A 15,869-nucleotide genomic window follows, 5' to 3' on the forward strand; every position below is an offset into this window, starting at 1 on the left:
GTGAAAACATTAAATATGTAAAATTTTGTAAAACTTTCAGTTATTGACGTCTTCAATATGCATTGTGATAAACAAAGTTTTAATTTGAACAGCTGTTTTAACTGACATAGATAACTCAAATACCAAATACTATTGCACAGTTTCGTTGTTTCGTTTGTAATCAGTAAACTTATGGGAAAACCTTTTGCAGCATTTAAAATAAATAATTTGGGAATATTTCCATTAACGTTATAGAGATACCAGCCATTTAGAAACAATTACTCACCTTAAAACTCAATAAATCTTAGCAGTTTGCACTTGAACATGGTAATTCCGAATGGGCTAACAAAGGAAATAAATAGACACAACTCGCAATTAGCTGCTTTTAGCCAGATACATCACATGAACGTATAATATATATAAAGTTACGATTGACTGGACTCGTCCCCAGTCTCTCACGTCTGAGATGATGAATCATTTGGCATGACTAGAACCGTATAAACATTCAAAACTTATTTAACTTACCATATCAAATCATTGACTGTATTGGCAACGTGCTCTTGGAGTTTTCAAAATGAATTAAACAGGCTCTCGGAAGATATATTCCTACCCACAAACGTTTTCCCAGCTCTTTTGTCAACTTAATTTATTTTAATGTATACTGTGTGCCAAATTATTCGACTGTCAACTGCATAAATTACAGCAATAAAAAAAACGAAAACAAAGAAAAGTGAAAAAAACGAATGGAAAATGGGGAAAATTTCCCATTGAAATGAGTAATGAATTGGTTTTTGGGCGGGTGAGAACGAAACCAACTGAGAGTGGGTGAAAATATATTATGATTACAATGTAATTAAAGGCCAACTTTGCTTCGGCGAAAGCCAGAAGAGAGTTTTTTCCAGTGCCGCAAACTATGGGATACTTTTGCCATGCATAATTATGCTGTTGAAGTTGATTTACTCGGAATGTTCTTCAAGATCTTGAGGTTTCCGTCTACCAAAAGGGCTCCCTGATTTATGCTGCATTTTTGCTGCTACCTCAGCTTCAGCTTCATCCTCGGCCAGCAAAGATTATACTATAAATCTCAGCAGTTCATAAAAACTTCAGGCAAAAGCTCCAGCAAAAAACCATTCAGAAAACATTCCAAGAAAAGCCAGAAACACGACCAACAACAACAACAACAACGAAAAACTGGTAACAAGCCAAGGCAAAAAGTAAGAACATAATGCTACCTGGGTGCAGTTGGACTTGAGTTTAAAGCCAACTTCTTTGGGACGGAGGAGCCGTGTCGAACGGAACCGGTTTGGTGGCTGCCAGCCAGCCAGCCAACGAGTCCAACTTTTCTCACATGCCTTTCGATTATGCCAAGCCGACGACTGCATTCTTCGAGACGCGGCTTTCGCTAAACGTTTGGCTAAGACCCACAGCTCCATGCTCCATGCTGCCCAGCTTCAAGATACGAGAGCTCCAAACTCCAAGAGAGACCTCAACTTCAACTTCAACTTCAACTTGATCGCTGCTGCTTGGCTGCTGCTGCGGCTGCATAAAACTTTAATTTCATGGAATTTCCTTTCTATTTTTATGCAGCAACGCAGATGATTAACAACAGCAGCCAGCGGCCAACAAAAGGAGTAAGAAAGAGAGAGAGAGAAGCTTTAGACAAGTCAAGAACAAGGGAACAAGTCCAAGACCAAGACCAAAACACCAAAACCAATTCCAAGTCCAAGTTGTGGTTGCCAGCCACTTGCGACTTGTAGGCCATTAACTTGGGCTCTGGACTCGGGATATCTTCTATGTATCCACCATTGGAGACCAAGGCATTCTGCATCTAAGGCAGGAAATTAAAAATGCAAAAAATTGGATAATTATGCATGTAAACGTTTTGTCATTAAGTTGATACTTAAATGCGGCTGCGATTACCGGGCACATTTTTATAGAAAACTTAGCAATTGATGCACCTGCAAGATTTCCCTGCCTCTTTTATTTCTTTCTTCTAATGATTGTTGGCCACAAACAACAATTATGAACTTCGATAGGCCTTAGAGAGTTTGTAACTTTTTATTTATTCTTGACATTTTGTTGTGCCCTGCCAATAGCTAACTAGCCGTGAACTTGTACGAAAAACATTCCGCATTAATGCCAAAAAGTTTTCTCGCCTCTTGAGTGGCCAACTAAGTCGACACGCTAAGTTTTGTTGGTAATAGCTTGGCTTTTGGCATCGGTAAGTTGGCTAAAACCGCACAGCCTTCATAATGTCAAAGGGCATACCTGAGTGTGATTACGAGAATTCCTGTTCCTCCTTTCTGCTTCCCCCTTGCCTTCAAAATGAAAAGTTCAATTTCCGATCTGCCAGTTGGTTAAGCTCTGTAAAGGGATTAAACTTATCGGAGGATAAATTGTCAGTTGCAGAATGAAAATAAATTAAGCAACTTTACCTCATTCTATGATAAAGGTAGTCAACGCAGTTCTTTTTTATACCCTTGCATAACAAAAGGGTATTCAAATTTCAATCAGAAGTTTGCAACGCAGTGAGGGAGACACCTGAGACCCCATAAAGTATATATATTCTTGAACGACATTTGAATTTATTTAGCACAGTTTCATTGTTTGACGAAGATTTTTAAATTTTACATTTCACATTTTATCTTAATTTTTACTATTAGCCAGGATTTTCACAAGGAAATCAAGAAGCAAAATAAAAAAAAATATAGCAATCATTACTGCTCACTTTGACAAATAAATAAGTGTGTATCCCAACAACTTTCAGTGTACATCATTCCCCTGTACAAATCCACACATTCGTTTTCCTTGTTGGAGGGTTCGTCCTTCTCCCATCTAAAGAATGGTGGACTCTCGCCGGTGCGAGTGGAAAGATAAACTGCTTTTTTGGCCAAGCAGGTGATGTCCAACCAAAATGCACCTACAGGGGTATCGCGGTTGACCTTTTGTAGTTCCTCCAGGTCGTTGTATAAAGCCAGGTGACCACCGATTTGGCGACATTTGTTATATGCTTGAAACCAATTTAATCTTTCTTGCCTTTCAATGTAGAAGTACCTCGAGCCATACTTCTTGAAAACCTGGTTTATAGCTCTGTGCCCAATTTCTGTTTTGCGAGACTTCACAATGTCCTGAAGCGACTTGTGTTGGGTATCCGTTTTTTTCTCTAGCGCCTTTAGTAGGCCTACTAGTTCTTTTTTCAAACTGTCTATTTTTGCGTTAGCTTCAGCTTGAAGCTGCGCTGTGTATGTGAACCACTGGTGTTGGTGCGAGGCAATATGATCCAGTATGCTCGCTGTTATTGGCTGCTGGTATTGAGCTTGGGTTCCCCACAGTCCGCAAACAGTGAAGAGCCATGCAAAATAGGAGAACCTCGACATATTGAGTGCGTAAATCCTGTAAGACCCAATCTTCGTAACTAACCGCTTTTCGGTTGGTTCAGCTCTTAAATACGCGATAAACCGCAACGGATCGAGTTTGCAAGTAAATCCTGAAATAATGCATGACCAAATCAATATTAACGTTTTATATAAGCATTCAAAGAAGGGTAATTCTTTATCTTTAGCTATTTATATCCAAACATTTCTAATACCAACTTTTTAAAACAGAAGAAAATCATATTATTATTATATTTTTATTAGTCGGAGAAAACTTTATTTAAACTTTAGGTGAAATAAGTGAAGAATAAATACAACAAGTTTTTGTTTAAGTTGAATAGCTATTTAAATTACCAATTTAAATTTTGACTTATTAATTAAAATGCCAACATCTAGTTAGCTATTTTGTAATGTAACCAATTAGGCCCTTTTATAAATATAATTACTTTAGCTTTGATATACTATTCTATCACCACCATCGCATTACTTAAATAGAACATTTATTTACCTGCGCCAAATTCTTTGATGTCCCCAAATACATTCGCACACCTGTTCAGCTGGCTTAATGGGGAAATAGGGTAACACTCATCCCAAAGTTACTTGGCCCGCACAACACTGGAATGGCTTCTTTTGGCGACTATATATGGGTTGTTTGTTTAGTTTCCTATCGATTATTTTCATTGGATGTGTTTGCACTGCCTACTTTTGGGCGCTGGCACCCGGAAATTGCTAAAGCAATTGGCCAACAGCTGTTCGGATGTCTATTTACCTGGAATCAACAGAAAAGCGTTGACAAATGGAATAGAGAAAACTAACATGGTTACAGTTTTTTGCGCCATAAAATTGATTTGCCTCCGCTTCGAACCACAAAATAAAAAACCCACGACAATCAGAGCAGAGAATAACACTAGAAAAGTGGCAAGAGAGACATCAGTTTGGAAAATCGTTGGGCTTGGTTGACTTTTCATGTGTGGACCACGTTTTCTACTCGGCGACCTTTACTGCCATAAATCGGTTGGATAATCATCTAAACTTAGCGGTTATCTAAACATAGTTGCTGTTGATGTCACGTAGCTTTCCACGAAACTATTAGGTAAACAAATTCTCCTCTTTGTGGCTTATCGCCAAGTCACAGTTTGAAAAATCCCTTTCCCATTTTAAATCTGTCAGATAAAAGAGCTCTTAAACTAGAGTTTCGTTTGCTTCTGTCTCGGCAGGAAAAATATTACATGTTGTGTACTTTGATTACACGAGGTTTTTTTTTCTGGATATCAGTAAGATGATTGCTTTAAATACTGCTTCACAAGGCTTCAGAATCTTGTTATGTAATCTAATATTTTTCTACCACCTCTAAACGTTTGTATCCAGTTTCAAGTGTCTACATTATGAATTCAATATGAGTATTGAATGCATTTAAAAGAACTGTAAAGTTAAAGTTGCCTAAGGAATTTGTTTTCAACGCATTGTAAATTCCTCTGCATATCAAATTAGTTCTTAGAATTCCCCAGTGATTTTTCCTCTCTTGTTTTTCCTCGATTTATGAGTTATGAATGCGTAATGCTAAATGTGCTTTGGATACATTATTGGTTGTTGGAAATTTCTTTATGTTTTCCATTTTTTCCTTTATTCAATTGCACATTTTAATGGCCTTAACGTGCCTTCTTGTCTGAGAAACAGGTTTGTCTCTCCGAAAATTTCGGATAACTTTTGTTAAGTATGCCAATGTTGAGTCATCGTAAAATTTATTTGCATAATGAGTGTAAACAAAACTCGTAAGATACGTTCGCAGAAAACAATATCTTACGGATGCGAAAGTAGCTCAGATCGAATGTGATTAGGTTCCCATCTGCCGGCAGGCAAACCAAACAAAGGATAACAAGGATCTTGCCATCGTCCTGTTGAGACACGAACCAAAAAGGATCTGTCTACCTGAAAATCGTGGCAAATCGAAGTCAGAAGGCGGCATGTGTGAGATCGTTTCCCCACTTAACTAGGCAAAACTCGAGAGAATCCTTCGAGAATCCTTCGCCACGTGCACTGAACATATGTCAGGATAATGGCGAAAGGCAAAGCAGAAATAAAGTCGAACAACAACTGCTGGCAGCGGCTGCATTCGTTTCCAAAACGACAGATGCAAACAATTTTGTTGTTTTTCGAACTGCTGGAAAGGTTTTCACCGCCGTTTCCATGTCTCGTGTTCGTTTGCCAGGACAGAACATTTCTTATAAGGTATATGGTATAGGGTATATGAGGTATATACCCTATATATATAATCATATGTATATGTTTTGCAGGCATGCCTATTGTTTTTATTTATTTTTTTTCTGTGCCTGCATTTTTACTTCCGTTCGTTGGGTTTTTGAGGTTTCTCTCAAGTGTTTTCTGCTGGAAATACTCGTATTGGAGTTTGTTTTGTCAAAGGATGTGGTGGGACATTCAGGAGTGTGTGTGTAATGGGGATACTTTACATATCGATTGCTTTGTTATTTTACTCTGCCAGAGCGATTGAAATATTAAACGGGTTTTGTGTATGTTTTATATAAAAACTAGAACCACAGAAGTGTTGCATAGCTACCTATGTAAATGTATATTGTTGAAATAAGAATGGTGTTCAAGCTACTTACTTTATAAATCATGGAAACCATCTCTTAGATTTTCTTAATTTATATTAATGCGAACCCATCATCTAAAAGAAATATTTACATATCAGTTGATACATTTCCCTTCCAATTTTATTTTCCCAGCATCTCTGGTCATCTATTTTTTCTCACACCTAGCTTTTTCCCACATCCCCTAGGCAATACATTCCCATATAGAACCAGGTATTGCAGGCGCATAATGATCAGATCAACGCCCAATTGACAGCTAATAATTATGCGCACGTATAATGCATTCCCCGGATGACAAAACCCCTGTGCAATTAGGACTCTGCCTGCATAGGAATATGTATGTGAATAGGACATGGGTGCACAGGAATTCCCACCCCCAGGAACCTCGAACTTGGGCGATTTTAAGGGTGCATTTGGGTCAGCGTGTGAAATACCTAAGCATCCGTGCGTGAAGGTAACCCAAACCCAAACGAGCGATTCAGGATTCTCAAGATCGAAGGATTCTCCTCATGCAAAATCCCACGGAGTTAAAGAAACTCTCCTTTCTTAACAATTATTTTCTACCCCTTCCTAGCAGCTTCTATTCCTATTGTCATTGTTTTGGATTTACTATAAGAAGCAGTTGATGAGTTCCTACAGTTAAGTTGCGTCACCGAAAATAAAAAAAAATCGCATGCTTCCCTTAAAATTCCACAAGTTTCAGCCAGATGCTGTGAGATCTTTTGTTGCTGTCTCATTATTTACGATAAACCTTTTTTCGGCTTTTCGCTTGCGAATTCTTTGCGCACTTCCTCTAAAGTAACCAACCGAATAATGGAATGAGGGGAGCATAGCGGGAGTTTGCTGTTCACTCCGAAGATTTATTATCCAGCGAAGTTTTCGGTTTGCCCAGATGGTGGCCCGTCTTAATACCTCTGCACTTTTCTCCTCAGTTGGCTGTCCGCAGGCTTCAGAAACTGTTTAGAAAAGCTCACTGAAATTAACTCGTGTGGCTCTAGTGGGAGTTAGTTTCAATTTTATGGGTCTCCATGCGACAAATTTTATTGCCAAACAAAGTTCAGTGTTTGACGTTCAAAGGTTTTGAGTAGATTAGCAAACGTAAGAAATATAAATATGTAAAGATGGATAAAGCAGTTAGTTATTGAAAGTCTTTTAAAACTTTAACACAGATCTCCAATATAAAAAGTATAAGTCCTAAACCTTTATAGGTCAATTCACAAAACATAAACACTCCCAAAATCCTTTCGAAAATCTCCCTGAACAAAAACGATACCCAATTTCCGCTTACGAAATCCTTGAGGTCATGCTTCATTGCACCTTATTATACTGCCTAATTGAAGTCATTATCGTTGAGCTCCCACTAGCCATAAAAAATGTAAAATACACAAACACAGGCACACAACGCTTAATTGCTTCACTAAATATTCACACAAAGCGTTGGCTGATATATTTCAAATTTATTTTACACGTAAGAAAAAAAACGAAAAAAAAACGAAAAGTTCCCACGACCACCGACACAAGGAAGAGCATTAAAAATTATAAATTCCTGCAGTGGAGGGCAACCCTCGCAGGATGACGAGGATGCGGAGAGAGGATCGAGGGGCGAAGGAACTCGATGGTGGTTGATAAGGCCCCTAGCCCAGCCAAAAAAAAATAACATAAAACGAAGGACAGCAGACAGACAGGAGCGTATGGCGGGAATAATTATAATTTTATATCAAGTACTAGCAAAAAAAAAAACAAACAAAAAGAAAGAAGGAAGCCATAAAATGGGTATCCTTTTCTGACCATCACTGCAGCGTGTGAAACTTTACGAATGCATTTTGTAATGTTAGTTTTGACATTGGCAGGGAAACCAATGAATACTTAAAAGTGAGAATAATTAATGGGAAAAAAGTTGAGAATTTTACATTGATATAATTATTTAAGGCAGTGGGAGGTGTTTTTTATTCAAAATAAGAGATAGTAAACACGGAAACATTTACATACATTTATGCTTTCGAAAAAGTGGAGATAGAAAAAATCTGTTTAATAAAAAGTTTCAAAAGATCTTATCGATATGAACATTTTTTTAGGTTTTCCACAGAAAAGCTTGCAGCGAATGAAAAATGCAATTACTTTTTTAAGGCTCAACCATCGCCGTGATTTCCATTTAATCTCCCTGCATAACGACCCCCCTATCACTATATCCAACATCTGTCTGCCAGTCGCCATATCCTGAATGCAAAATCCATAAAACTGATGGAAAGGCAAGTTTAGCCTACATTTTGGCATAGAAATATGGAAGCTTCGATGATGGCAAGTGGGGTTGGGAGGCTGTTGTTTCGTCGGATAAAAGGATTGAAGCTTTCGCAATGGGATTTCCGAGGTGTCACACACACTGAAAAGGCTAGACTGTTGCAAAAAAAAAAAAAGTCATCGGCCCATTCTGGCCAGAATGCAACAAGTGTCGATGGCCTTTTGAGGGCACAGTAAAAATTAATTACACTGACTCTGCTCCTCCTACTCAGCATCAACATCGAGGCTTGATTGTGGTTATGCAATATAAATTACTTTTTGCCCGCCTATACTGATGTACGATACGATGTATGAAAGTGTCATTGACTGCGCTTGTTTTGTCATCCCAGGGTTAATTGTTTAATGCTAAATTAAATACAAACTGGAAAAAATCGCCATGTTCTAGCACGGCATTTCATCACCAAGTCTAAATGGATGGAGGATGGTTGGAGAGCCATGTGGCATATGATTTATAGTGCTGTCTGCCGTAGAGTTTAATTAATTAATTACGTTGGGTGTTGGACCCAAAGCCACAAGAATGGTCAAAGGTCAACGAAGTGCCAGACGAAATTTAATTTGACGCTGGAATAATTATTCAACAACTATCCGATGTCGGTTACTATTCAAAGGAGTAATCTTCCATCGAATTGATTTTGGTCGGAATTGCTTACGCACAATCCCGTGTTGTTTGTTTGTTTTACCCATGGAAAATACCCCAAGTTAGCTCTCCATATTAATTACCATATCACAAAGAGAAAATAAATATGTTCGTATCTGGCAAACATTGATAAAGAAAAAATATATCTACCGCCCTACCTCCCCCATATTTTATATTATTTTTTCATTTTTATCAAAGCAAACTGCAGTCGAATCTGATTCTCTGGCAAACACGTACACAGATTTTAACGTCTGGAACCTGTTTCGTGGCTCGATTATTGGTTGAATGAACCCTTCCGGATGGTGACCCACACCCCGATCTCCGGAACCCTTCCTCTTCTTCTTCTTCTACTTCTTCGATTTGCTATATAGCCGATAGCCGAATGTTGTCATTTCTGAACTCATGTTAACTTTTAGTGCGTGATTTGGTTTTTATTCTGTTGATTTTTGCTCTTTTTGTCTATGACATGCGTAAGCCATGAATCACGAATATAAAACTTTTGAACAGGTTTTAGATCTTTTTTTATGGGAATTAAAGTGGCTGGTTAAAGAATGTTAAGAGGCTGGTAGAATTTATTCGCTATTTATTTACCCTTATTTTCTATTTTATTTTTTATTGCCAATTCAGCTTGAAATTGCATAAAAATATTTTCATAAAATGGCCTTCACTCCGGCAGCCAAGATGTCGCCAAGCGTTCAGAATTTATTCAGTTTTTTTATTGTTATTGGCTGCCCTTTCGGTAAAGGCGAGTACTCTAAAAACTTTTAAGCCAAATGCCAAGAGCCTTTGTAAATCATTTCTACCCACCAGAATCATATTTTCTAATAAACCCCTGACCCACTTAAATGTTTAGATGCTTTTCTGTGTTCGTGTTCACAATTCGATTAGCCGGGATGGGAAAAATGCAGTCAAGCAGCATCCCACTGAATGGAGTCAACGCCCTTCTTCGAATGCCTTCTAATGAAGCTAGAAAACCGAAAAAGCCAAATCACAAACCAAAAGGCAAAACAACAAATTGTGGGATCGCCCTTGTGTGCTTTTTGGTCACCGAGAGTTGCCAAGAACCAAACTTCTGGCCTTCGGTGGTAAATCAAATGTTCAAACTGGTTTTCTCGTAACATTTACAGTTAACAACGGCTTAAGTGGCCAAGAAGAAAGCCAAGTTAATTCCCCGAGTCACCGAGTTGCAACGGAATTTCGAATTGAACTTTAATTTTTGTGTTCAACTTTTATCACTCGACAACCACCGACAGCCGACAACTGACAACACAAATAAGTTGGACAAATAAGCCCAATTAGCTTGAGTCGCTTGGCAGTGTGTTCGAGTTGGTCAATTAACATGACCGGGCTAATGGTCGAAGAACGTGAGTTAACTGGTTGAAAGCCTGCTGGAAAAGCTGTAGGAAAATTCAGTGGTGGGAAGGCTGAAACTTAAGCCATTTTTTATGGCGACTAAGGCTTTTAGGTTCTCAGAGAATTAGACATGCAAACAATCAGCGGACAGCATACAGATTACCCCTTATTTATTTCACATACATATTAGATAACATTTAAAAAAAAATAAAAAAGCAGAGTTATTTAACCGGGCTTATCTTTTGGTCACTTGAGTACATTTATAAAAAATAAAATACAACTTTTAGACACCCAAAAATATAATTTCGGCCAATCTACAGTCGCTCAAATCAGACAGTTTATTTTTTTGTGAAAACCAAAGGGAGATATACAAAGTTTTGTTATGATTTTGCGATAATTGCGGACGCTTAGTTTATCAACAGTTTACCGCAATACGAGGCATGTGATAAAGTCACAAAAATGTCAACTCAAGTCGCCGCAGCGCTGGGAAAACAAAAGCCTCCTCAAGTGAAGTCAAAGCAAATAAATGCTAAAAAAAATAAAATATTAAATATGTGTGTAAACAATTACGTGAGACACCCGACTGGCCACGCCCACTCGCGAAAGGCGCGATAAGCGATTGGAGGCCGTTGGCATTAATTGCTCCTCTTGACTTCAGTTCTAGTTTGGGCCAAACCGCGGAGGTTGGTATTTCTCGTCGTAGAAAAAAATAAAAACCGGAAAAGCTTTTAATGGATCAGAGAACGTAGGGGGACAATTACCATACACTTTCGATGATCACAATCGAGGGGGCGTTGAATCAATTTCGAGGCAGATAAACCAAAGTGCTTTCATATGTATGTCAAATGGCGATAAAGAATTGAGCGTGTGACTCATGCATATTGGAGACGTCAGCACTGATAACGGTACTTTGTACCCCCCGCCCGGAATAAAAACTATAACCACAACAACACAATCTCTCTCAAACATTTTCCAGATCGCCCATCAATTTAATTTAATCAAAGCCCGTAACTCAAATTCAATGAACAAATAAATTTGCGCAGTCCAACGAGCCAATAAACGGATCAATAAATTGAAATAAGAATCCGCAGGGGTAACTGCCGACTGCTGCCATCTGGCAACGCTGTTCGTGGGGCAGCTTGTAACGGTTATTCACGACAATTTACTCACGTTATTCGAATTCGAGTGTAGAGTAAAACCATGGGAAACTCATCGTCACACACGCACGAACCACTCGAGCGCGGCTTCACACGCGGAAAATTCGGTGACGTTAAAAATGGGGTAGGTTTCCATTCAAAAAACTTCATTTCAATACGATCTACAGTTCTGTAGAGGGTTGAACTGCTAAAAACAACTCGCACTTGTTTCGATCTCTCTTTCTCTCCTGTTTAATTATTTATCGCTTGTACAACGAATGCTGATGATAATGTATCCTTATCCCGTGTCCTGTAGAAATCCGCCTCCTTCCGGTTTAGCAAGAAATCGCCGAAGAAGATGGATCGTCTGCGTCGCTCCTTTCGCGATTCCTTCCGGCGTCGCAAGGATCGCGTTCCCGAGTCCTCGAAGCCGCATCAGTGGCAGGCGGACGAGGAGGCCGTGCGCTCGGCCACCTGCTCCTTCTCCGTCAAATATCTGGGATGCGTCGAGGTCTTCGAGTCGCGCGGCATGCAGGTCTGCGAGGAGGCCCTTAAAGTCTTGAGGGTAAGTATCTGCATTTACCTTATATGAAGGATATGAAGATATAACACTGAAAGGTGAAAAGAAACCCTGATTTGATCATTTAAATTTGACATCATTTTTTATATTATTAAATGTTAAACGGCACTTAAAAATGTGTCCATGTGTGTATTTCAATTTTTTTTATGAAAGTTAGATAACTATTTAAATAAAGCGGTCTTGAATCAATTAGGTTTAACCTACTTCTATTTAAATACAGATAAATTTACAGAGGTTTTAGTTTGTTTAATAAGTCAAGACGTAAGAACGCAAAGAAAGTTATCTGGTCTTTAAAACAATATTCTTTTACTGATAGTTGTCAGGCTGAACTAATTATGATTAATTGTTACACAACACAATTTACTGATCTTTAGTAATAACAACTAAAATCATTTTAATTAAAATAAAACTCATTTTTTATATGGATCACTTTTCCTCTATATCCTTCATTTTATACTTAATAAATTTAAATCAATTACTTATTAACTTTACCCTTTTCAGCAATCTCGACGTCGTCCTGTCCGGGGATTGCTTCACGTCAGTGGAGATGGCCTGCGCGTGGTAGACGACGAGACGAAGGGCCTGATTGTGGACCAGACCATCGAGAAGGTGAGCTTCTGTGCCCCGGATCGCAACCACGAGCGCGGCTTCAGCTACATCTGCCGGGACGGAACCACTCGGCGGTGGATGTGCCACGGCTTCCTGGCCTGCAAGGATTCCGGCGAGCGGTTGTCCCACGCGGTGGGCTGTGCCTTCGCCGTTTGCCTGGAGCGAAAGCAGCGACGCGACAAGGAGTGCGGTGTGACGATGACTTTTGACACCAAGAACTCGACCTTCACGCGCACCGGATCCTTCCGCCAGCAGACGCTAACGGAACGTCTGGCCATGTCCACGGTGGGCACAAACGAACGGAGTGTGGATGGACCGGGATCGGCGGGTATTCCGGGTCCACCGGCTGCCACCGTCAAGCCTTACAATCCGTTCGCCATCGAACGCCCGCATGCCACGCCCAATATGCTGGAGCGTCAGGGTTCCTTCCGCCTGAGCACCATTGGCAGCCAGTCGCCGTTCAAGCGCCAAATGTCGCTGCGCGTCAACGATCTTCCGTCCAACGCCGATCGTCAGAGGGCCTTCCTCGCCGCCGCCGCTGGAAATCCGCTGCAAACTCCTCTCCGCAGTGTTTCGCCCATTCCTGAGGTTTCGCCGGCCAAGTCCGCCACTGGTGGAGATCCCTCTACAGCCGCCACCGTGGCCGCCGATTCGGTGAGCCAGCTGTGCCAGGAGCTCAGCCAGGGTCTGTCGCTGCTCACCCAAACGGACGAGGACCTGAACTTCAACAACAATCGCAGCATCAATCAGAACATCATTGCCGCCGAGAAGCAGGTGCAGCACAGTGTTGCCTCCTACAGTGCCACGCCCACGGCACAGGTGACACCCCGGATGGCCAGTACCACGCCCACTTATCAGACGCTCCACTCGCAGCAGTCGCCCACGCGATCGGATCATCACCAGAGCTTGGAAACGTCGACGGAGCTGCCGAATGCCGAGCAGTGGTTGGGTCAAGTGGTGCGCAGTACCTCGCCGGCAGCACCAAAACGTCCGAGTTACCTGGCCAATGTGGGTCGGGCTCAGACGATGGCCAGTGGAGCGGGAACGGGAATGGGAGGAGGAGCTGGAGGTGGACCCGATGATCCGTTCGACGCCGAATGGGTGGCCAATGTGGCGGCGGCCAAGCAAATGTCGCCGGACTTGCCGATCTCGAGCAGCGGCGGCGGCAGCATTGCAAGATCGCCGCTGGCCAGGCACAGCACCAATCCGTTCATCTCACCGCCCAAGGCGCCGGCGCAGACATTCCAGGTGCAGCTCTAGGATTCACCAACGGGGGAACAAAGTGTGGTTCGCTTGAAAAAAACGTAACTTAGTTTAAAGTTCAGGGGCTGAACAATCGATTAATCGATGAATCGATACATCGATGAATGGATGGATGGATGGCTGAAGTTAAATAGAAAGGGAATGAATTAGAATGGAGGTGATCAGAGATACTTAACGCAAACATAACTAATGTTGAACTATGCATATAGAAAATCGAAATTACAGTTACTTACACACGCAAGTACAGTAAACACATCCATAAATGGCGCTTAGCACTAGGCCAAAACTTACAACTGCTGCACGTAAAAAGAAATCATAAGATCGCAAGAGATCTTATACCGAATATCAGTCTTCTTATAGCGGGTCTTTACTATGGAAATAATGTTTTACAAACTTGTTACTTTCATAAGACTTGGTTAGAATTGCAGAAATTGTTCCCGTTATTAAAGGAAGACCCTTAGAAGTGACTAGACTGATACAGGTTAAGATCCCTTAGTCACCAAACAATTGACCAAGCTACCAAGTTACCCACGAAAGTCCACCATTAAATGCAAATAACAAAACGAAAAACAAATGGCACCCTTTTGAACTTAAATGCAACATCTGTATTATACTTTGGTATGCCCTTCCACTACTTGTTGATCGATCCCGCTAAGAATAGTGATTAAATACAGATTTACCATATATATATTGATATGTTGATATGTAGGAAACTCTATCTTAGGGCCAATTATTATTTCGTCAGTGTCAGTGTACGGTACACCGTTTTTATATCAAATCTTTTATTATTTAATTTAATTTTTAAATGTGTACAAAATGTATTATACTTAAATTATAAATATAATTTAAAAATAAACAAAACAAAAAACATGAATCAACTTCAAGTTATTTAAACCTACAAATCAAGCAGCTAAATACAATGCAACTAATGAAAACCGATATAGAAATATTGAAATAAATAAATATATATATATAAATCTATTGCATATATTGTAAAAGATGGTAAAGAACGGTTCGGAAGAGATGATAAATACATACATTCGATTTGTGTGCTTATCTTATTGTTTGTTTTATTTTGTTTTAGCGGAATGTGGACGACATTCCAATGATGTTTTTAAAAATTTTATTATATATTTGAATCAATCGAAAGCCACCTATCCAATGCACCAAATGTTATATAATGTTAATAAGGCCTTTAATCAATCCGTAGATAGAATCAACCACATAAGTAAATAAAATCATTGTTCCTAAAATAAAATGCAGGAGTCAGTGAATCGCACTTGTCAGTATTTGAATAGCGCATATATACATATATCTCCCGATCGACTTTAGAAAAACTTGCTCCTTCAAACATCGCAATGGTTTTGTATATAAAACAGAAGTCGTTGAATGATTTATAGTTTCATTTGCCTTGCAAAATGTCACCTGGCTTCATTTGTACATGTTACTGCTTATAATATAGGGAACCAGAACTTTTCTATATATTTACACGGGCACTAATGTAACATAAGGACTTCTCTTATAAAAATACCAATTCGAAAGGATCTTCTGCAGCTTTGTTTTGTAACATATGTGTAACATATGGTTACCTGATTCGATTGAGACTTTTTTTCACAGATTGTACATTCCAGAACGAAACTTTTGCTATGTGTACTTAAAAAATAGTTAATAAATTCTCCTCAAAATTAAAAAAATTCTAATTGTTTGTTAAAAGAAGAATAAAAAGTGGTCCAAAAGTCAAAAGATTGCGCTTTGATAACTGCCGAAATATCGTTATTTTATATTAAAAACTTTTGAAGTTAATAAGTTTCTTCGCGAATCATTTTGTGGAAAAATGTGTCCATCGAAACTTTCTATAAACGCAAAAAGTTTGATGAGTACGAGAAAGACAAAATCTATATTTAAAGCTAGCTCATATACACGAAATATTCAAATTAAAAAGTTAATATACATATACGTATAACTTATCAGAATCAGAATTATATAGAAAATGCATATCGTTTCGTTTAACGTTTAGTAAAATTGACATGC

General features: G+C 39.5%; 2 protein-coding genes across 3 annotated transcripts in view; one reads left to right on the plus strand and one right to left on the minus strand.

Moving 5' to 3' along the window:
• The window catches only part of LOC108097844 (protein numb), a 30,202-nt gene extending 15,308 nt beyond the window's left edge, over positions 1–14,894 (plus strand). The window contains exons 2-4 of one of the 2 annotated variants that reach the window (XM_017200374.2): positions 11,227–11,531; positions 11,703–11,951; positions 12,468–14,894. In XM_017200374.2, coding sequence (XP_017055863.1) covers positions 11,451–11,531; positions 11,703–11,951; positions 12,468–13,835 — 1,698 coding nt within the window. In that variant the 5' untranslated portion in view covers positions 11,227–11,450 and the 3' untranslated portion in view covers positions 13,836–14,894. The remainder of the gene's footprint in view (positions 1–11,226; positions 11,532–11,702; positions 11,952–12,467) is intronic. The other variant, XM_017200375.2, reaches the window with a different exon arrangement.
• LOC108097847 (accessory gland protein Acp29AB-like) lies at positions 2,545–3,404 on the minus strand. Its single transcript, XM_017200377.2, has one exon. The coding sequence runs from the start codon at positions 3,354–3,356 to the stop codon at positions 2,697–2,699; it is 660 nt and encodes a 219-aa protein (XP_017055866.1). The 5' UTR covers positions 3,357–3,404; the 3' UTR covers positions 2,545–2,696.
• Positions 14,895–15,869: the final 975 nt, after the last annotated feature.

Source organism: Drosophila ficusphila, unplaced genomic scaffold, assembly GCF_018152265.1.
Source record: "Drosophila ficusphila isolate 14025-0441.05 unplaced genomic scaffold, ASM1815226v1 contig_232, whole genome shotgun sequence".
Classification (NCBI taxonomy): Eukaryota; Metazoa; Arthropoda; class Insecta; order Diptera; family Drosophilidae; genus Drosophila; species Drosophila ficusphila.

What these genes read in the sequence shown, in the direction of transcription:
- LOC108097847 (XM_017200377.2), bottom strand. Translation starts at nt 3,356, where the DNA reads ATGTCGAGGTTCTCCTATTTTGCATGGCTCTTCACTGTTTGCGGACTG.